Source organism: Littorina saxatilis, linkage group LG9 (genome assembly GCF_037325665.1).
Source record: "Littorina saxatilis isolate snail1 linkage group LG9, US_GU_Lsax_2.0, whole genome shotgun sequence".
NCBI lineage: Eukaryota > Metazoa > Mollusca > Gastropoda > Littorinimorpha > Littorinidae > Littorina > Littorina saxatilis.
Window position 1 is genome coordinate 12824644 of NC_090253.1, and position 22905 is coordinate 12847548.

At 41.7% G+C, this 22905-nt stretch overlaps 2 protein-coding genes and 1 long non-coding RNA gene across 3 annotated transcripts in view; 2 read left to right on the forward strand and 1 right to left on the reverse strand.

Moving 5' to 3' along the window:
• Positions 1-22905, reverse strand: part of LOC138975310 (uncharacterized) — a 243064-nt gene that overhangs the window by 50556 nt on the left and 169603 nt on the right. The gene's annotated exons all lie outside the window — the stretch shown is intronic.
• LOC138975301 (uncharacterized) overlaps positions 1-22905 on the forward strand; it is a 136777-nt gene that overhangs the window by 8619 nt on the left and 105253 nt on the right. The window lies entirely within an intron of this gene.
• LOC138975304 (beta-glucuronidase-like) lies at positions 451-15379 on the forward strand. The gene is made up of 12 exons (XM_070347959.1): positions 451-660; positions 1833-2009; positions 2455-2630; positions 3037-3179; positions 3749-3951; positions 4308-4436; positions 5083-5258; positions 7449-7598; positions 10599-10686; positions 12335-12511; positions 12939-13074; positions 14770-15379. The coding sequence occupies exons 1-12, from the start codon at positions 457-459 to the stop codon at positions 14889-14891; spliced, it is 1881 nt and encodes a 626-aa protein (XP_070204060.1). The 5' UTR covers positions 451-456; the 3' UTR covers positions 14892-15379.

Sequence of the window (22905 nt, forward strand, 5' to 3'; positions counted from 1 at the left end):
TTGCATCTGTGGGTTGTTCCTGTAGATGTTGTCTTTCAGGAACCCCCAAAGATAGAAATCGCGCTGACCAAAGTGTCTCTGGAACTGTACTTGCACATCTCTGTATGATTTTGTGCGAAAATAGGTCTCTATGCAAAACGTCCGTTGATCATTAGTATAGTTCATTGTGAGAACAGCTTTTATTTCATCCAACCATGCAGTGGATTAGCTTGACTCACCTCAAAAAGAAAGAAAAAAAAGTTAAAATTGACAAAGTTATTCAATTTTGTTTGGGTACTCTTTTTTTGGGGTCACCCTGTACAAACCACATACACATGCAATTTGATTTCAACATGTTCGACCTACAACACTATCAACAAGAACACAGACAAGACCTCTCAACATACACTGTCGTTACTGATTTACTAACAACGTCACATGATCATTTCCCACATCACGTGATTTCCAAAAACAAAAATGGCGGGTCGATGTCGTCTGCTACGTTTTCTTCTTCCACTAGTCCTGTGGCATGGCGGTCTTGGCAAGGGGATACTTTATCCCAGAGACTCAGAGAGTCGTGTGGTCAAGACACTGGACGGAATGTGGAACTTCAGGGCCGATAACTCCTCCACCAGGAACCAGAGCTTTGTGGACGAGTGGTGGACGAAACCTCTGTCACAAGTAAGTGGACACGTTCCGGGCTCAAATCAATATAGCATTTACAAAATAATCCTTTCGGCTGTGTGGATATTACAATGTGTTTTTAAAAAAAAAATTTTTTTTTAACAAGGTGATGCTTTGAGTGAAAAAAATAACGAAACATACACACACCAAAAACACTAAAAATCCACGCTTTTCCCCACTAAAAAAACAAAAAGCAAAACACCAATTATATTGTTCACTTCTTTTTCAGTCTTTCTTCAATCATTCATTTAGTCCTTAATTATTCAATTGATTAATTAATCAATTAATTAATTAATTAATTCATGCATTTCTTTCTTCATTCATTCATTCATTCATTGATTTGTTGATAGGAAAAACTGCTTCCAGGTGGATTTACCTATAAACTCTGTTGCAGAAGAGTGTAACTCAGTTGGCACATTCATTGTTTCTGTCTCTTAGGACCTTGACATAATCCCATTTGCTTGAGATAGAAACAGGTAAAGTGGTCTCATGTATATATACATGTATATCTTTGTTGTGTGTCAGTAGCATTGGTTACAGAATGAACTAGTAGTTGTTTGTAATCACTGACTCAAACTTAACCGACAATATAAATGTCAGTGACTGCCATGACCTCGCACTAACAATGTTAATATCGATGACACATGTGCATCTGATTTCTTTTCTGTGTCAGTGTCATTGTCGAAAGCATAAACCAATATTGCATTTTATCGTTGATTCTGGGATAGCTGACGATATATATTTGTGTCACTGACAGCCGACCATTCTGGTTGTTGCTTTGACTTTGTATTGATAACCTTGATAACGTTGATACCATCTGAACTCTGTTTTTGTGCGTACGTGTATGCATGTAGTGTGTGTGTGTGTGTGTGTGTGTGTGTGTGTTTGTGCATGCGTGCGTGCGTGTGTGTGTGTGTGTGTGTGTGTGTGAGAGTGTGTGTGTGTGTGTGTGTGTGTGTGTGTGTGTGTGTGTGAGAGTGTGTACGTGTGTGTGTGTGTCTGTGGTGTGTGCGTACAGAGTTAACGGCTCACGCCCGCACCCCCTCCCCCTTTTTTCCCCTTTATAAACACACACTACCTCGATATTCATAACTACGCTACAGCTTTAGTTTAAGTCATTATTTGCTTCTTGAGAATATTGTCACAGCCACGAATATTTTTCTGTCCAGACCGGCGATGTGATTCCCATGCCTGTACCGTCCAGTTACAACGACATCACCACCGACAAAAGCCTGCGGGACTTCGTAGGCTGGGTGTGGTATGACCGCCACTTCTACGTCTCCAAGATGTGGCAGGATAAACGGGTGATGCTGAGGTTTGGTAGTGTCAACTACTACGCTATGGTGGTGAGTATTGCATTTTTTCCGGCTTCAGAGGGTGAGCGCCATGTCGCGTTGCCATGGTTGTGTCGGTCATGACGCGTTTGGTACGGTGGTGCAGCAGTTGGGCACCGCATGGGTCCTGCACCTCCGCTCTCGGCCATGGACATTTATCGGGGGTCCCTCCTTGCATTTCTTTATCACTCTTAATTTTTTGTTTACTTAATCAATACACATAAAGTGATGACACTCATTAATGTCTTATTCGTGATTCCTTGCTTACTTTTATTTATTGTGTTCTCTCTGCCCTTTGTCTATTTGTTTGCTTGCTGTTTAATAATCCCCACCTTGTATGCAAATAACCTTTACTGTTAGTTGACAATAGCGTCTCATGCATAACTTTAATGGAGAAAAAATGACAAACCTAACAAGACAGAACTGGTAATGGTATTGACCCCTCTTTTGTGGACAGTGGATAAACGGCCAGCAAGTGATGTCACACGAGGGAGGTCACCTTCCGTTTGAATGTGAGGTCAACTCAGTGGTCAGCTTCAGTGCAGTCAACCGTGTCACTGTGGCCGTCAACAACACTCTGACCCCCACCACCATCCCCCCTGGCACCATCCACTTTGATTCTGACACGAAGAGGTCAGCGCAGAATCTCACAATCTTCTTACGCGTACGCGGACTGCAACTGCAGTCATATTTGTACCAATTGGGTTTCACGTGCATTGCCACTTTATCCCGGCCACCTAGACAGTCAAACTGTGCCTGAGTGTGTTTTTAAACAACAAACTCTTACCAGTGCCTTGTACTCGGTGGGGTATCCTGGCCGGGAACCATTTCAAGTGTGCTTCTTCCGTCGGAAATGGGTTAGCAAGTTGTTCATGTAACTTTATGTCATCGGATCGTCAGTATGATCTTTTTGAAAGTCCAGAACGCGTGTTATGTATTTGTGTTATGTTTCTTGTATTGTATTTGTCCATGCTTGAGATGTTAAAGATAATTTGATTTGATTTGATTTGATTTGATTTGATGTGACTGTTCTTTTCAGATACCCTGCAGGTTATTTTGTCCAGAATCTGCAGATGGATTTCTTTAACTACGCGGGTATTCAGCGAAGTGCTCATCTCTACGCCACTCCGCAAGCCTACGTTGACGACATCACTATTATCACCACCATCCAGGGCACCAACGGTAAGAAATGTTTTGAACAAAGTGTAATGGTTGAGAGCATGATGAGGGGATGGATACACCACGTGATAGAACTGCATGCAACAAGCTATGCCCGTTGTAGAGCTTGCTGCTTTCATGTTGGGTATTTCGTGCCGCATGCAATGTGAGAGGTTGCGCTTACTGATATGCCACACGATGCGATGTGTTGTATTCAGCTAACTGTATTCAACTTTGCTGTATGGTGTTACGTGGGCCTAATTAACTGATGATTGATTTTTCTTTTTTTTCTTTTTTTTGTGTGGATGGACAGCTACGGTGTCATATGGATAATAACGGTGGCGATATTTTTTCAGTGCTTTATTGATGGATGGATGGATTTTTGCGGTACAGATGAAACAGTTCCCAAAGGCCTCTTCTGCTATAAATATAACTTGGTATCATTATTTTCTGCAGCAAAATTCTTCTTGGCACCAAAAACAACAATGGACTTTTACCAATCAACATAATTTTTATTGCTAAGGGACATTTATACACTTTTGAAGCATAAGACAAACTATACAACAGATAACCGGGGTCAATTTTTCCCGAAGGTGTGGTGTCGTACACTGTCACGGAGGGGGGAACGGGTCCAGGGTCAGCATTCATGGTCATCGTCACTATAGAGGACAGAGACGGTAACACGGTGTCGTCGCTTAGCACCCGTCTCCAGGACACCATCGTCATCCCTGACGCCCGTCTCTGGTGGCCTTGGACCATGAAGCCTGATGACCCTGGTTATATGTACGCTCTCAAGGTCGGACTTATATTTAATTTTTTACAGTGGAGTGTGTACGAACTCGGATTCAATATCCGTAAACGCTCGATCGAGGTCGCAACTTTAAAGCTGGCCGCACAAAACTTTAGCACTGAGTTTTCGGTAAAAAGACTTCGCGAAGTCTACACGAAGTCGACCTCGGGCACAATTAAGGACCGCCTTTACGCATAGTTTGTTCTTAACTTACATGTTTTAGGTGCAAAATGTTCAGCTCGATGACTATTTAAGATCACGTCACTTCTTTGTCTCTTTTCAGAGCTGCTTGAAAACTATTAGTTTGCTTGTTATATCCGCTTTAGGGAATAAACCCAACAGCTTACTTTGGTCGCCCACAGGTTAATGTATCTGGAGACGTGTATCGTCAGCCGTTCGGAATCCGTACGGTGAGAGTGTCCAACACTCAGTTCTTCATCAATGACCAGCCTTTCTACCTGCATGGCGTTGGCAGACACGAAGATGTTGAAGTAAATATTTTGGAGTTTCTTTGATCTGGTTTGTTTTAGTGATGCGTATATTTTGTTGCTTACATGCCATAATCGGTGTTGCGACTGATGCACGGGGGTAATGCTAATTGTTTTTATTTGGCTTCAGTTTCATTATCCAGTAGAGGACGTTTTCTTTAGATAGACTTTGCTTAACTCATTGTCTCCCAGGTACGGATATATCCGTACCCACTCATATGGCTGTATCTGACCAGGTACGGATATATCCGCTCAGACTGTTAGCTTCAGTCGTTTCCTGTAACGTCCATCTAACGCCTGCATTCCAGCGTGTTGATACACAGTTACTACACAGTTACTACAATTCTGAGTGACCTGCTGCAGCACAGCTGGTCTCGGCCATAAAAAACCTTGGTCAACATAGGTAGGATAGAAAGTGTTAGAGCATTCTTTCTTACTTACAATTGACTCTTGATAACACCAACAGACTTCACAAAAGAAGAAGACCGGCCGAAGCAAAATATGGACCGTTGGATAAACAATCAAAAACGGAATCAAAATCTGTCATTTCTGATCTCTTGAACGCGGGTTAGCAATGTATTTGACCCCCTGTGGTTGTTAAGACCGAACATTCTCAAGAGTTCATCCATCATTTCTACTCTCTTGGCAGATCCGCGGAAGAGGGTCAGACGACGCGACGATAGCACGTGACTTCCACATGAAGAAATGGCTGGGGGTCAACGGGTTCCGGACAGCAGTGTATCCCTTCGCGGAGGAGCTGATGGACCAAGCTGACCGACAGGGCTTTGTGGTGGTGGACGAAACTCCGGGCGTTGGCATTACACAGTAGGTCTTAAAGGACGTATCGTTCTTACATGGCGTGAGGGAAAGAGTTTTGGAATAACGGGGCTGGAAATTATGCCTGGATTCTGTGCTTTAGGAGTCTACAAAGTGAATACGTTACTTAACCTTCACCGGATCACGCTTTGGACTACACAGTCTGGAATGGTGTGGGTCGTGTACGACCAATGCTTTTAAAGAAGGATTGCACTTGAAAGTATGGGTCCTACGTACAGGACCCACGCAATCTGAATAGTGATACACTTTGTACCGCCTCTTTGCAGAGTATGAGTCGTACACGACCCACGCCATCCGAATAGGGAAACACATCGACACTTCCTTCTTTCTTCTCTTCTTCAGCGTTCCAGAAATTCTGGTGACGTGTAAGCTTGTTTGCCCATTTGGGTTCCCCACACTATACTCTGAGAGCATAGTCAGCTTCATTCCGCTTTCGTTGGGTAGGCATGCTGGGTATTTTCGTGTTTCCATAACCCACCGAACTCCGACATGGATTACAGGATCTTTTCCGTGCGCACTTGGTCTTGTGCTTGCGTGTACATGTACACACGAAGGGGGTTAAGTCACTAGCAGGTCTGCACATAAGTTGACCTGGGAGATCGGAAAAATCTCCACTCTTAACCCACCAGGCGGCAGCGACCGGGATTCAAACTCACGACCTCCCGATTAGGAGGCCGACGTCTTACCACCACGCCACTGCGCCCACTTCCTTTTTTAATTCCATATGGGTCGCCCACGACCCACATCATCCGGACTGACCAGTTCAAACTACGTCATTGTTCATTTAATTTGTTTGTTTGCAAAGAGAGTCCCTCAGAAAGTGGTCGATGGTGTTTGAGGATTACATGAAGTCTTAATCAAAAGCTCCGAAGAGTTTCAGAGATGCACTTTCAGGTTGTGAGGCTCTGGGTCGTCCACGAGTCATGACATTTTCAGTATGACAAACACGCTTGCACTTTCTCTGTTTTGTTTAGATCGGATAACTTCAGTCCTGTTGAACTTGATTAATGTGTCTAGACCGGATAACTTCAGTCCTGTTGAACTTGATTTATGTGTCTAGACCGGATAACTTCAGTCCTGTTAAACTTGATTTATGTGTCCAGACCGGATAACTTCAGTCCTGTTAAACTTGATTTATGTGTCTAGACCGGATAACTTCAGTCCTGTTAAACTTGATTTATGTGTCTAGACCGGATAACTTCAGGCCTGTTAAACTTGCTTTATGTGTCTAGACCGGATAACTTCAGTCCTGTTGAACTTGATTAATGTGTCTAGACCGGATAACTTCAATCCTGTTGAACTTGATTTATGTGTCTAGACCGGATAACTTCAGTCCTGTTGAACTTGCTTTATGTGTCTAGATCGGATAACTTCAGTCCTGTTGAACTTGATTTATGTGTCTAGATCGGATAACTTCAGTCCTGTTGAACTTGATTTATGTGTCTAGACCGGATAACTTCAGTCCTGTTAAACTTGATTTATGTGTCTAGACCGGATAACTTCAGTCCTGTTAAACTTGATTTATGTGTCTAGACCGGATAACTTCAGGCCTGTTAAACTTGCTTTATGTGTCTAGATCGAATAACTTCAGTCCTGTTAAACTTGCTTTATGTGTCTTGATCGGATAACTTCAGTCCTGTTGAATTTGATTAATGTGTCTAGACCGGATAACTTCAGTCCTGTTGAACTTGATTTATGTGTCTAGACAGGATAACTTCAGTCCTGTTGAACTTGATTAATGTGTCTAGACCGGATAACTTCAGTCCTGTTAAACTTGCTTTATGTGTCTAGATCGGATAACTTCAGTCCTGTTGAACTTGATTAATGTGTCTAGACCGGATAACTTCAGTCCTGTTGAACTTGATTTATGTGTCTAGACCGGATAACTTCAGTCCTGTTAAACTTGATTTATGTGTCTAGACCGGATAACTTCAGTCCTGTTAAACTTGATTTATGTGTCTAGACCGGATAACTTCAGGCCTGTTAAACTTGCTTTATGTGTCTAGATCGAATAACTTCAGTCCTGTTAAACTTGCTTTATGTGTCTAGATCGAATAACTTCAGTCCTGTTAAACTTGATTTATGTGTCCAGACCGGATAACTTCAGTCCTGTTGAACTTGATTTATGTGTCTAGACCGGATAACTTCAGTCCTGTTAAACTTGATTTATGTGTCTAGACCGGATAACTTCAGTCCCGTTGGACTGTCTCACCACAAAGCAGTGATGGGGGAGCTGTACCAGAGGGACAAGAACAGACCCTCTGTCATCATGTGGTCCATTGCCAACGAGCCAACGTCCAACACGGCTCAGGGGGAGGCCTACTTCAAGTAGGTACAGTTAAGGTATTCTAGTATGTAAGTATTTTTTTTATGTCTTTGGCACAGTCGCGGGCGATGTCTGATTTTACATTTAACAAAACCTTTGACCTGACAGGCTCTTTTTCTTCGTTAAGAGAAAAAACATCAATGCCAGTATGTTTTCTTGAATGAAGTTCGTGCAAGTATACACCGTCTTACTGACGTGTTTGACTTAATCAATTTGTTTGTGTGCGCAGAAACTTGAAATGAAAATCTTCGTGATGTCTATGACAAGGTCTGTCAATTTTGTTCTTGACTTTTGTTCGCAATTCCTTTGTATTTAAAGGTACCGTTTTCTCGCATACACGACCATGTTCTCCGACAGAGATTTGTGCAGGCTTTAATATGGAAGAAGACCATAATTTCACTTGGACACGTACAACAAATCAATAGTGTGGCTGCATTCTGTGCAGAGTGGGAATTTGTTGTTGAATAAAAAACCCCAAGAAAGGTATGTAATTGGAACATTATCCCCGAGTACGCAGTAGGAGGGTCCTGCAGACTTTAATTGTGTGTCTGTCTGTGTATGTATCTGTCTGTCTGTCTGTCTCGACTTAACAGCTTATTGCTGGGAAACTACTGGTGACAAAAGTTGATACACTAACTTGATAATAGGTCCGATTGATCGTATTAAAACTTCATAATGTTACCTGGGACCTAAATGCGAAATAAATCACAATAACGACTCTTAACGGTGGGAGGTTTGGCGGTGGGAGGCAGTTCGGCAAAAAGAACCGCCGAACACGAGAAAAGCATGCGTATCGCATGCGAGACGATTTGCAAGCCAGCCAGCGGGTGGGGATTTGGTCTCGGCAAAGAAACTACAATGCAGTGTTTGGTCTCGGTGAGACTGAAAGAGAGACAGAGAGTACGAGAGAGAGCGACAGGGACACACAGTGATTCAAGGCGCACAACTCTAGTAAAGTTGTCGTAGCACGTCCGCCTATGGCCAAAGTGATCCGGGTTCGATTCCCGGCATGGGCGGTCTATGTTTTTGTTTTGTTGTTGTTAAATTCTTGTTTACTATTGTTTATTATGAACGTTTTAATGTTTTATTTTACTCTAATAATTTTTTTAATTGTGTAAAATAAATATATATATATATTTTTTTTAAATCCACGTGCACAAGACAAAAACTTTCATACTGGGGGAGCGAGCCAGTCTGAAGAGTACTCGGGTCCAGCGCCAGCGGTTTTTTTTTTATACTTATAACAAAACAAAACGTCACGTTCACTGATCTTCAACCCAGCGGTCTTTTATGTGAACAGACAGACAAACACTTATAATACAGAAAATAAACTTATCTGACAAATTGTACAGAAGCTCGTCCAGAAGACACTAGCGAGACATGTTTTGTTTCGAGATATTTTTGGACTATTGTTGTTGAATAAATTTAACTGATTAACATAGGTGTGAACCCCTATTAAAAAAAAACAAGTCGCGTAAGGCGAAAATACAATATTTAGTCAAGTAGCTGTCGAACTCACAGAATGAAACTGAACGCAATGCAACGCAGCAAGACCGTATACTCGTGGTCCACCGCTCACGGCATAGGCAGTGAAATTGACAAGAAGAGCGGGGTAGTGGTTACGCTATGCTGCATAGCACGCTTTTCTGTACCTCTCTTCGTTTTAACTTTCTGAGCGTGTTTTTAATCCAAACATATCATATCTATATATTTTTGGAATCAGGAACCGACAAGGAATAAGATGAAAGTGTTTTTAAATTGATTTCGAAAAAAAAAATTGATAATAATTTTTATATATTTAATTTTCAGAGCTTGTTTTTAATCCGAATATAACATATTTATATGTTTTTGGAATCAGCAAATGATGGAGAATAAGATAAACGTAAATTTGGATCGTTTTATAATTTTTTATTTTTTTTTACAATTTTCAGATTTTTAATGACCAAAGTCATTAATTAATTTTTAAGCCACCAAGCTGAAATGCAATACCGAACCCCGGGCTTCGTCGAAGAGTACTTGACCAAAATTTCAACCAATTTGGTTGAAAAATGAGGGCGTGACAGTGCCGCCTCAACTTTCACGAAAAGCCGGATATGACGTCATCAAAGACATTTATCAAAAAAATGAAAAAAACGTTCCGAGATTTCATACCCAGGAACTCTCATGTCAAATTTCATAAAGATCGGTCCTGTAGTTTAGTCTGAATCGCTCTACACACACACACACACACACGCACGCACACACATACGCACATACACCACGACCCTCGTTTCGATTCCCCCTCGATGTTAAAATATTTAGTCAAAACTTGACTAAATATAAAAAGAGCTCACTCTGCACCGGAAGCAGCCTCGCTGTTGTAAACGCCTGAACAGAGCTGTGGAGATGAACATGATCGCTGAAACTAGGAGACATATGTACCTTTAAGAATCGAGTTAGACAAGTGTACTTCGCTGACTGTGTGTTTAGGGATCTGATCGCGCACACAAGGGATCTGGATGAATCGAAGAGACCCATCTTTCTTTCTTTCTTTCTTTCTTTGGTGTTTAACGTCGTTTTCAACCGTTCAAGGTTATATCGCGACTGGGAAAGGGGAGAGATGGGATAGAGCCACTTGTTAATTGTTTCTTGTTCACAAAAGCACTAATCAAAAAATTGCTCCAGGGGCTTGCAACGTAGTACAATATATGACCTTACTGGGAGAATGCAAGTTTCCAGTACAAAGGACTTAACATTTCTTACATACTGCTTGACTAAAATCTTTACAAACATTGACTATATTCTATACAAGAAACACTTAACAAGGGTAAAAGGAGAAACAGAATCCGTTAGTCGCCTCTTACGACATGCTGGAGAGCATCGGGTAATTTTTTTCCCCTAACCCGCGGGGGGAGAAGAGACCCATAACATTCATTTGCAAGAAGGATTACGACAGTGGTAGAGTGGTAAGCGTTGTTTGTGAATTATCAGCATAACACTCACACCTCGCTGATTGTGTTCAGGGATCTGATTGCGCACACCAGGGATCTGGATGAGTCGAAGAGACCCATAACATTCTTTTGCAACAAGGATTACGACACTGATAGAGTGGTAAGCGTTGTTTGTGATCGACCCGAGTTCCTGCTTTGTTCTGACGTTCTTTGTTGTGTAATAATCTTAAAATCATTTAATAACTTTTATTAGGGCGGTCTGGGGCGGGGATGTAGCTCAGTCGGTAGCGCGCTGGATTTGTTTCCAGTTGGCCGCTGTCAGCGTGAGTTCGTCCCCACGTTCGGCGAGAGATTTATTTCTCAGTCAACTTTGTGTGCAGACTCTCCTCAGTGTCCGAACACCCCGGTGTGTACACCCAAGCACAAGACCAAGTGCGCACGAAAAAGATCCTGTAATCCACCTCAGAGTTCGGTGGGTTATAGAAACATGAAAATACCCAGCATGCTTCCTCCGAAAGCGGCGTATGGCTGCCTAAATGGCGGGGTAAAAACGGTCATACACGTAAAAGCCGTGGGAGTTTCAGCCCATGAACGAACAAACAAACAAACAAACAAATAAACATTAGGGCGGTCTACCAAGTTATAGACAATAAGCATAGCAAGCTTTTTGATGAAAAGTTAGGTTATCAGGAACATGGTTGTGCCAACACCAAGGGTTTTATAAGAAAATGGAGAACACTGATAAACATTTCAATTATGCCTAAGCCTTCATCTCCCAGTACTCAATCGATTGTTTTTCCTTTTCATTTAACAATAATCTAATATTATTATTCTGCAGGTACAATACGATGACAATGCACTCCTAAAGCGTTACCAAGTCGCACAATAATATGGCTTTTAATCTCCTATTACTCTGTCGACTGTTAGCTCTTGAATTAATCCCGTTGACTCTTTGTTAATGTATTTGTTTAGTGTGAAAGAGCAATGGCCGTATTTATTTTATACCGCAACATTAGACACATTAATAAAAGATGTTTGGTGGCTTGTTGACAGACAAGCTTTTTAGTTGGTCCGAGGGGGGCATATCGAGGGGGGCATATTGACTTCGGTTTCATCTTGATAATCGAAGACGGTATGCTCCCTGAGGACCAACAAAAAATGCTGGTCTGACAACAAGCCACGAAACATCAGTTTTGTCATTATTTTGGAGGAGCAAAAGTACGCACAATAACTATTCTGAACGTAATTAATAGAATTCAATTCCGGGCCTCACAGTAGTTCGAGATAACACGTCATACTTGTCTGTGACGTCAAATGTAACTTCTTCCTCGCTTTTCTTACAGTCTAAGAATGTACATAGCTGCCATCATGTTTGCGAGTTCCGTAAGTTATTGGCATATTCCTTTTTTTTCAAGTGCTTTATGACTTTTCGTTGTTCATTTTGCGATTACAGAGATAAGTTGCAAATTGACCACGAGTTCCCGCGGTAATTATCAACATTGATTGGGTCTTTGAGAGTGAATGCTCAAACAATCGTTGTCCTCGGAAACACGAATCCAAAGCCGCGATGGTTCCACACATCAAACAATCAGCCTGATTGGCTTTTACTTTGACAATCCACGTTTCGCCTAAAAGCTCAAACCCTTTCACCACCTCGATTTGTTACATGGGGAACAATGTTATATATTCCCCAGCTGGTTATGAATGAAAACTCGTGAAAATAATGACAATGCCTGGTACTCTGGTAATATGTTATACCCTGAACTAATTTTTTAAATTTTTTTATGCAGTAATTTTATGATTCACAGGCGCAGTTTGTGGATGTGATACTGATCAACCGGTACCTGGGGTGGTACAGTGACGTGGGCCACACGGAGGTGATTCAGCTGCAGCTGTCTGACGATCTGGAGAACTGGCATGCCAAGTTCAATAAGCCCCTCGTTGTGTCGGAGTACGGTGCCGATACGCTGCCGGGTTTGCATCGGGTCTGTAAAGATTACGAATTGTTTATTGTTGTGTATGGTTGTTTCTTGTCTGGAAATTCCAGAGGGTCATGTGAACCGTTTCAGCATTGCAGTTCCAGCGTCTTGTATGTGAAGCATTTATTGATCTGCATGGAACCGGTTCCGCTATTTTTTTTTGCTGCCTCTATGAAATCAAAACTAGGTCGAGTGCCTGTACTGTTGATATAGTTGTGTGTGCATGACATGAGATCTTCAAGAACAGTCTGTTTTCATCTTCTTTCGAAATGGCAATCTTGTTTCCGCAAAGCATATAACAGTTTCCACACATTCGTTTATTTGTTTACTTTTTTGGGTCTGTTTATCTGTTTTTTAATTAATAATTTATTTATTTGTTATTGTACGCAATCAGTTAAATAATTCTCTGTTCTGTTGTGCCGAACTATTTCAGGAGCCGTCATTTATCTTCACCGAGGAGTATCAGACAGACTTCATGAAGGAGTATTTCAGGACATTCGACAAGTACCGTTCACAGTTCCTGGTAGGGGAGATGATCTGGTGTTTCGCGGACTTCATAACCGCGCAACGTAAGTTTTAAGTGCAGGGGCGCTAAGTCTACATTTTGTACAATTCTGAAACTGAGTGCTCCTTGGAATAACCGGAAACATACATTGCATCACATTCTGAAACAGAGTTGTGCCTGAGAGCCAAACCGAAAATCATTTTTTGACTTTTTCCCAAACCTAAAATCTTTTTTTGGACTTTTTCCCAAACCTAAAATCATTTTTTGACTTTTTTCCAAACCTAAAATCCCGAATAAACCAAACAATGGGCAAATCTGTATGTGTTTGCCTGGCTATAGCTGGAAGAGGTGACAGTGGCCTTGTTAAGGCCCCCCCCCAAAAAAAAAGGTCTGTTTACGGTAACCCGACCGACCCTATTTTTTTCGCGCGACCCTAGACTTTTTTTTGGCATTTGGGAAAAAAAGAAAAAAAAAATCTTTTGGGTTTTTTTGCAAAATAACGTAAAAATATGGTTTTTTGGGAAAAAAAAAAATCCCGACCTACCGACCCTATTTTTTGGGCCTATGTTACCGTAAATAGACCTTTTTTTTTTTGGCGTAAGACAGCTCACTACACGTTGTCTCTGCTTGTTGTGATACACACATATATAGTACGACTGTGTGGCTTTTTCTTAATGACGACGGTGAATCCCGTATTGGTGAACGATAAAGCTTTACAAAACCACACATATTATTAAACAAACAAGTCGCGTAAGGCGAAAATACAATATTTAGTCAAGTAGCTGTCGAACTCACAGAATGAAACTGAACGCAACGCAACGCAGCAAGACCGTATACTCGCAGCATCGTCACTCCACCGCCCGTGGCAAAGGCAGTGCCCGTGGAATTGACAAGAAGAGCGGGGTATTCGTTGCGCTGAGAAGGATAGCACGCTTTTCTGTACCTCTCTTCGTTTTAACTTTCTGAGCGTGTTTTTAATCCAAACATATCATATCTATATATTTTTGGAATCAGGAACCGACAAGGAATAAGATGAAAGTGTTTTTAAATTGATTTCGAAAAAAAAATTTTGATAATAATTTTTATATATTTAATTTTCAGAGCTTGTTTTTAATCCGAATATAACATATTTATATGTTTTTGGAATCAGCAAATGATGGAGAATACGATAAACGTAAATTTGGATCGTTTTATAAATTTTTATTTTTTTTTACAATTTTCAGATTTTTAATGACCAAAGTCATTAATTAATTTTTAAGCCACCAAGCTGAAATGCAATACCGAAGTCCGGGCTTCGTCGAAGATTACTTGACCAAAATTTCAACCAATTTGGTTGAAAAATGAGGGCGTGACAGTGCCGCCTCATCTTTCACGAAAAGCCGGATATGACGTCATCAAAGATATTTATCAAAAAAATGAAAAAAACGTTCGGGGATTTCATACCCAGGAACTCTCATGTCAAATTTCATAAAGATCGGTCCAGTAGTTTAGTCTGAATCGCTCTACACACACACACGCACACACACACACGCACGCACACACGCACATACACCACGACCCTCGTTTCGATTCCCCCTCGATGTTAAAATATTTAGTCAAAACTTGACTAAATATAAAAAGACGTAGACACACATTTTTTGGGGGGAACTTGTCAAAATCTACTGGCTGCTTCTAAATGACATTGGGTGTCCGGTCTGAAATGTTTTAATTTTGCTTTATGTAGAAGAATACATACGAAGTGTGTGTGTTAATTTTGCAGAACTCAACCGAGTGGTGGGGAACCACAAGGGAGTGTTGACACGAGAACGTCAACCCAAAGCGTCAGCACACCTGTTACGTGAGAGATACCTCAGTCTCGTCAACAGTACCAGGACGAACTGAACATCCTACTTTAACAAATGATTATGTTAGAAAAAAAACTACAACTTTTGTCGAAAATGACTGGTTTGCCAAAAATGAAAAATTTTTATGTGTAGAAAAAATAAACGATTTTTTGTCAAAATGAAGATTTCATTTATCATAAGCAATAGAATCAAATCACGTTAAAATAAAATGATTATGTATGCACAAGAAATGAACGTTTGATTGCCTGTTTTAATTTCGTGTTAAAGTATTATGAAAATGTGTTCGATTTTTGAAACCTGTATAAGGCAATATGTATACATATATATCCGCTTTTTGAAAAGGCATAAGAAAATAGCACTTTACGTCGATCTGGTAAATTAGTTCTATTTTTGCAAAAACAAAATGCTGCTTCGGTTTGTAGGAAGTGTGGAATCAGCATTTTAAATCTGCCCTAAAACAGTACGAGACAACAGATTTATTTCCGACAGAAAATAAACTAAGTGTAGGCCTATGGCATTATTTAATATGCGTATGTATTCATTTATTTTTATGTTAAAAATTAGTTGACTTTTCACACACACACACACACACACACACACACACACACACACACACACACACACACTTGAAATATCGACATATTTTTTATTCTTTCTCTGTCTCTCTCTCCACGCCCCCCCCCCCTCTTTTCTCTCTCGCCTACTCACCCACTCTCTGTCACTGTCAAACACACACAAACGCACACGCGCCCGCACGCAAATGGAAGAATAGGAAGAAGAAAATAGAAGAACGAATACAGAAAGAGCTGAACGAGATAAAGCGTTATCACTGCAAGCCTTCTACTGTAAGCAATGCATCGAAATATTTGTGTTTTGCATTTGTCAGAATGTCCTTGTTTTCGGACTGTCAAATGACATTATGAGGGCCCTCAGCCATCTTTGACAACAGAATCGTCAGTGGAAGCAATTGCAACCTGCATCAGCACATCAGATTGGCAAACATTGTTCAACATGATTAGCAAAGCACGGGCGACATTCATGGTACAGCGAGTTAAAGGCTCACCCCGCCTCGTGAAAACACGTTCACCTCACTGTCTCAGAATTCTTGGCATGTCGTTATATTCAAAAGCCTGTATCATAAAGTCTGTCCGGTTGATTTCCGTACATTTTTTCACATTTATTTCAACCCGCTCATGAAATATCACAGGCAAAATATTAGCAAAAGATGAGCTAATTCGAGTTTGGGGTCAATCGGTTGCATATCTCTTTAAGCTGAGAGACGTTGTAATCAAATGAAAACGCGTGAAGAGAGCGGTGGCGGTAAAAACGATCGCTTACGCCAGAAGGTTTGCAACTTCAACTCAACTCAACTCAACTCAAATTTTATTGGCTTCAATTTTCATGGAAGAATTTGTCTTGCGCTTGGGAGAAAGTGAGAGTATAACATATAAAAACAGCATTCATATCACATTTCATGTATCACACACAGTAATCACTAGTATAAGCCTACAATTATCACATTTGTACCTGTATCATACATGCAAATAAATAGTATCACATTTCCACGTATCACACACAATATATACTGTCAGTCTGCGACGGAAGCCAATGAAAGTTTCCTGTTGGCCGTTGTCTTCCCACGCCTCCTGCATGTCAGAAGCCGTTTCACGTAACGCCTGCACCCGCAGTTGAGCCCTGGGTTCATAGCCCCGTAGACAGCCCAGTTGAGGCAGGAGTTGGTGAACAGGAGCAGGTTGCCCAGCAAGGACACCTCTGGAGGCAGACTGACGAAATAGCCAGCAATGACGATGACTTCATAGGGAATGTAGGTGCACACAGCTAAGATAAAGACGACGAACAAGGAACGGGTGAAGGCCATCTCTCTGGCCTTGACTTTGGCGTGGATTTCGTGCAGCTGCGCTGTGACGTCGCACACGTCCAAAACGTTGGAAAGTTTGACGGCAAGTTTGCGTTTGCTTTTCTGGCGGCCGAGTGAGACGTTGGATGTCACTGGTGGTGACGCCAGCGATGGCGCAGGGGTTTGTGAATGCGCTATGGTTACAAGGTTGTTTTTTTTTTAAATGGTGGTGATCATGACCGAACACCTCTGCTAAAGCCTCTAGCAAATCCTCCCGGTCCGTGTCTAGTGCTCCTTGCTCCTGGCTGTCCACAGCATAGGGCTCACACTCCTTTGGGAGGAATGGAGAAGAATTAATAACCAAGAGTTCCATCCCTGCGCCAAGCATACTTGTTACCCCTCCCGTCGCGCAGCTACCAAACGTGTCCATTGCGCTCGCTTGCGTCATGTCCCGCAGGACAACAGACTCCAGCACAGGTTCTCTTGTGGAGAGTTCCACGTTGTTGCTATCGCTGCGGATCGTGGGTGGACACGTACTGGTTTCACCTTTGCTCTCCTTAGGTTGCGGCTTCCACTCAAAGATTACTTCCGTCTTTCAGGAACTGTTCGGGTTTTTTTATTTTAATTTTCCATAAAGAGTTATCGGAACAAATCGCAAAAAAACGGAACAGTTTTGTGTGTTCCCCTTGCACACACACACACACACACACACACACACACACACACACACACACACACACACACACACACACACGAACACACATGCACACACATTCACACGCACGCACGCCTGAACGCACGCACGAACGAACGCACACACACACACACACACACACACACACACACACACACACACACACCGAAATATTCCATGCTAAATGTGACAATCATAGCACGCAGACTAAGATTGTAGAACCATCCAGAGGATCTAGGGTCTTCTTGCAACACCTCGGGATTGTCATTTAATGACAACAACCAAAGAAGCGATGTGCGAACTGAATGTACTCGTGTCTGAAGACTGGATTCATAACGCCGTACAGAATCCAGTTGACGGAGTTGTGTAAGTAGAGGAACAAGTTGCCCATGATGACGATTTCTGGACTTAGCGAGAAGTAGGTCCCCAGCAAGCTCGTGGCGTTGTAAGGAATGTGGGTGAACATTGTCGAAAGGCAGACGACAAAGAGGGAACGCACGAATGCTTTCTCTCGGGACGTGCTTTTTTTGTATTTGGGCGGTTGGTTCCCAGCTTGCTCCTTATCATGCCGTGTGTGCCACCACAGCAAAGATGATGTCGGTAGTGACTCTGTTGGCTTCGTCATCGCCGGAGGTAACGGTGTACCAACCTGGACATCTCCCGGGGATTCTGAAGGCTGCTCGTCTTTAGATTTCTCAACATCTTGCACTTGCACCTGTTGACATTCTGCTTCAGGGCATCCAGCAATGCCTTTGTCGTCGATACTTTGTAAGTTGACTTGTTTCACATTGAACTGTTCGTCCTTTTTGCTTTTCTGTGACGTGCGTGACTGTGATCGCTGTGGAGTTCCTATGCCCTGGTTGTCGACACGGCTATCTTTATTTTCCAAGCTTACATGTTTCACGGGGATATTCTTCTCAGTTTTGTCTTCACTATCCTTGCCTGTGTATGAATCTAAGCGATGTGGAGTTTTATTTTCCTCGGTTCCGACTGTTGCGGTGGAGGAAGAGAGGCAGTCCCCATCACTGGCAATGGTCATTTCGCTTGCCTTTTTGTCGTCGCTTTCCCGTAAATGTCCACAAGTCTTTCTGATTGTTGAGTCATTGCCAGTGCCTTCGTTTCCGTCCGTACAATTAGTACTTTCAGTGACGGTAAAAGTTCGCACATCGAGTGTTTCTTTGGTCTCTGGAGGTCTGGTAATGTCCTCGATTTTGTTTTCCAGGGTGTCAATGTTTACCCCTGTTCGACAGTTCCCCAACCTGGCCAATACTCTCTGCACTTTATTCTTCTCTGTTTTATCCCAGATTGACAACGAGTTCTTGGCTTGCCTCCAATAGTGAAAAATGGCGACGTTGCAATAGGCAAGAAAGAGCAGAGGAAAGAAGGTACACGCGGTTATAATGGCCTTCATATAAGTGAAGCCTGTCCTGTTGTAGGAACAGAATCGGGTGGAAGGGTTGTAGTGGTATGCAGTACTGTCCAAGCCGTCTATGACAGGCAGAAGGGCGATGCAGAGACTGGTCAGCCAAACGACGAGGCACCAAGCCACAGTGCGAGGCAGCGTGAAGATGCGCTTGTACAGGTGATTGTGACACACGTGCAGGTAGCGGTTGACGGTGATGGTCACCAGGAATAAGATGCTAGCCTGGAAAAGAAGAGAAGAGGCTTGAAGTTACAGTCCTCTGTGTGTGTGTGTGTGTGTGTGTGTGTGTGTGTGTGTGCGTGTGTGTGCGTGTGTGTGTGTAGGTGTGTGTGTGTAGGTGAGTCTGTGTGTGTGTGTAGGTGAGTGTGTGTGTGTGTGTGCGTGTGCGTGTGTGTGTAGGTGTGTGTGTGTAGGTGTGTGTGTGTGTGTGTGTGTGTGTGTGTGTGTGTGTGTGTGTGTGTGTGTGTGTGTGTTCAAGGACAGATTATAAGAAAAGGACTAGCTCTAAATCTGTATCCTTGTTGAACAAAGTTCAGTTCAGTTCAGTTCAGTTCAGTTCAGTTCAGCCCTTCCTGTAGAAACAGTTCGGCTCACCATCTCAGATCTGTCCTGGGCGTTTCCATATGAAACTAAGGCCAAAAAAAAAAAATAGTCTGTTACGGTAACCCGACCGACCCTTTTTTTTTCGCGCGACCCTAGATTTTTTTTGGCATTTCGGAAAAAAAAATAAAATAACGTAAAAATATGGTTTTTTGGAGAAAAAAAAATCCCGACCTACCGACCCTATTTTTTTGGCCTATGTTACCGTAAACAGACCTATTTTTTGTGTGGCCTAATCAACATCCCGACCGCTTCCTGTGCAGTGTGGGAATTCGCTAATACGCAAAATTCGCAGACCGAAATGAGTGTCCGTTCACTCACTATTCATAATGATAAACATAAATCTCCCTCTGCACAGAGAGAACCAAAGATGTTGAGTTTTGGTATATGTCCAAGTGGAGGATGGTATTTACTCATATCAAAAGCCTGCCCTGATATCTAGGATGGTGAGCCCTAGCAGCACCCAACCTATCTTTTTTTTGAAAGGTGCCAGCTAGAGTATCTGTTTTCTCCTTCTCTATCCCCATCCCCATGCAAACACATGAGTGAACGTGGGAGTATAGCCCATGAACGAAGAAGAAAAATAATCTCATTCTCATACCCCCCCCCCCCCCCACACACACACACACCCCTCCGCCTTCCTTCTCTCGCACACACTTCACGCCACCCCAACGCCCGTCTCCGCCTTGGTTATACTCACGATAAACAGGGCAACGATGAAAACTCCGTTAATCTTACAGTGAGTATAATTCACGACTGGCTGGCGATTGAGGATGAGGTCGAAGACGAAGTACATGTACCAGTAACCCAAGGACAACAGATCCACCAAGGACATGTTAGCCAAGTACAAGATGTGAATAGTTTTCTTATGTCGGAAGGTTTTGTAGATGATCTTCAAGAACAGACAGTTACCCACAACGCCGCAGATGACCATGAGAATGCTAATAGTGACGAAGATAACACGTGCCTGTACATGAATGTGACATGGAATGAAATCCGGCAAAAACTTTACATCATTCTCGGTGGAATTCGAAGTCACATCACTGTTGGTCACATGGCTGATGGTACACTGACGCTGAAGCATGGCTGTTCGCGCTGAACACAGGCACAGACATCCGCCACAGAGTTTACTATGCTGCTCCTTGCAAGAACCGTCTAAACATGGCTGAACGCTGACAACTTTCCGAATGCAAATTTAGGCTGTAAACACAACAATATTTTGTTTTCGAAGAGGAAAAACTGTTTACGTCATTCATGCATGATGTATTTCTATGGCTTTTTCCGTTTACGTCATAATGATACAGTTTCGGCATCTTGGACACGACACAAAGAAACAGTCTCGGCTTTTAATTACGTCTCTGGTCCTGTGCGACGCTTAGTTTTCGAGATAGGTGTGACTGACGAAGTACAGGACGTCACATCTATACATATGTGAACAGCTCAGATCATGGGTCAATAAAGTGTTACACAGATGGTCAAAATTAAAGTACAAGATATTGCACTGGAAGTGGAACTACACTGTTGCTTAGTGTCTGTATGAAGCTACAAGGTGAAAATAGAAAAAGAAAAACACGATTCTTGACTTTGATGGGCTTTTTCTGCTCGTAAGCACACATTCTTCTACTCATCACAGCATGCCCCATTATTGAGTTTAAAACACCAATTAAATTTGTTTTGAATAAAACTCACAATTTTACAATAAGAATTTAGAGACCTGAATCAATTAGGTATATCCTACTTAGTTTGACTTTTGCAGAACTAAGTAATTACACATTTAATTGAATCAGTCAGACAGACTGAGACATAGAGAGACAGACAGAGGGCAAACAGAAATCTGAGAAAGAAACCCATTTAAAAATGTTACCATGTTTGAAATGAAACATCGCAAGGTGAAGCCATAATTCATCACCTTTCAGTATGACGTCATGAGCGTGTTCCACACTTGAAATGACGTGTTTTTATCATGTTGTCAGCTGCACGGAGCTTGGAAGTATAATTTCCATTCAACGATCTGAGTTTGTTAAGTTTTAGCCTATTTTCAACGTCAAACACCATGAAACTATATATATTTGGAATCAGAAAATGGTAAGGAATAGATAGAAGTTGTTTTTAAGTGTCTTTTTTCATAAATAAAGATAGTGGTTATTTATCGGTTTTCTTCATTTTTAAGCATAATTATCAATACAAAACAACAAAACTATATAGTTTTAGATACAGGACGCAATAGGGAATACACCAATATAAATTTTTTGTTTCAAATATTTGTTTTTAAAAATTTGAAAAAATGACATATTTCGAACAAACATTTCAATAACAAAACTTTAAGTGACCAAACTGAAATGCAATCCCATAATCCGGCCTAGATCTGAGATTGTGTGATAAGAAATTCGATCAAATTGATGAAAAACTGTAACTGTGAAAGTGCTGCCTCGACCTTTTGGTAAACGGTAAAATATGACGTCATCAAACTGTCCTATCAATAAACAGAAAAACCTTCTATGAGAAAATCCAGTCAAAAATATCCATATCAAATTTCATAAAGATCCACTCCGTAGTTTTTGAGATATGATCTGCAGTGTGAAAAAACGCCCATAACGCAAACTCATTTGTCATGATTTGGTCGTGTTCTGCTGATACTATAATGTTTTTCTTTCCTAAAACACACTATAATAGTAGCCTTTCCCAATGTCTATGCTAAAACTGACTTGTCTGTGTTGTCAATGATTTTGCTACAGTGTGAGAACACAATCTCACGCCCATAACGCTGTGACACGAAAACTCATTTGGTCGTGTTCTGCCGATACTGTAATGTTTTTCTTTCTTAAAACACACTATAATAGTAGCCCTTCCCAAATGCAATGCTAAAAATGACTGGTCTGTGTTGTCAATGATTTTCTGCGAGAATGCGATCTATCTGTTTGTCGCAAAGACCGTGTGACACGAAAGTTATGAGCGGAAGACAAATCTGCTGAGTGCAATTACGTTTCAGAAGAGAGTTGGTTAAAACAGTTTATCACTCAGACACGCAAAGGAACACTATAACTTTATTATTCAGGCCATATTTGCTTTCCTTTGTCATGTATGAAAGTACTGGCCTTGGTTGAAGAAAGTGACCTGTCGCTGTGCAACAAATTTGTCGCCATTTTCCGCCGTGTTTTGTAAATAAAACGTGTTTACTACCCACACATACAAAACGATGCTGTTGGTTCTTTTTATTTTCTTATTGTTTGATTCATGCTTAGCAGTTTAGTATGCTTTGTTTTCTTCTCAATTCAATGGATGGCTATAAAATAAGCATTTAAATGTGAAGGTGTTAAAATTACCCATGATCTGAGCTGTTCACATATATATATATATACGACTTGTCTGTCTATCTATCTGTCTGTCTGTGTAATCGCGATGCGCGGCCAAGGTTCTCGATGGATCTGTTTCAAATTTGGTGTCCATATTCAGATACACCCCGGACACAATCTGGT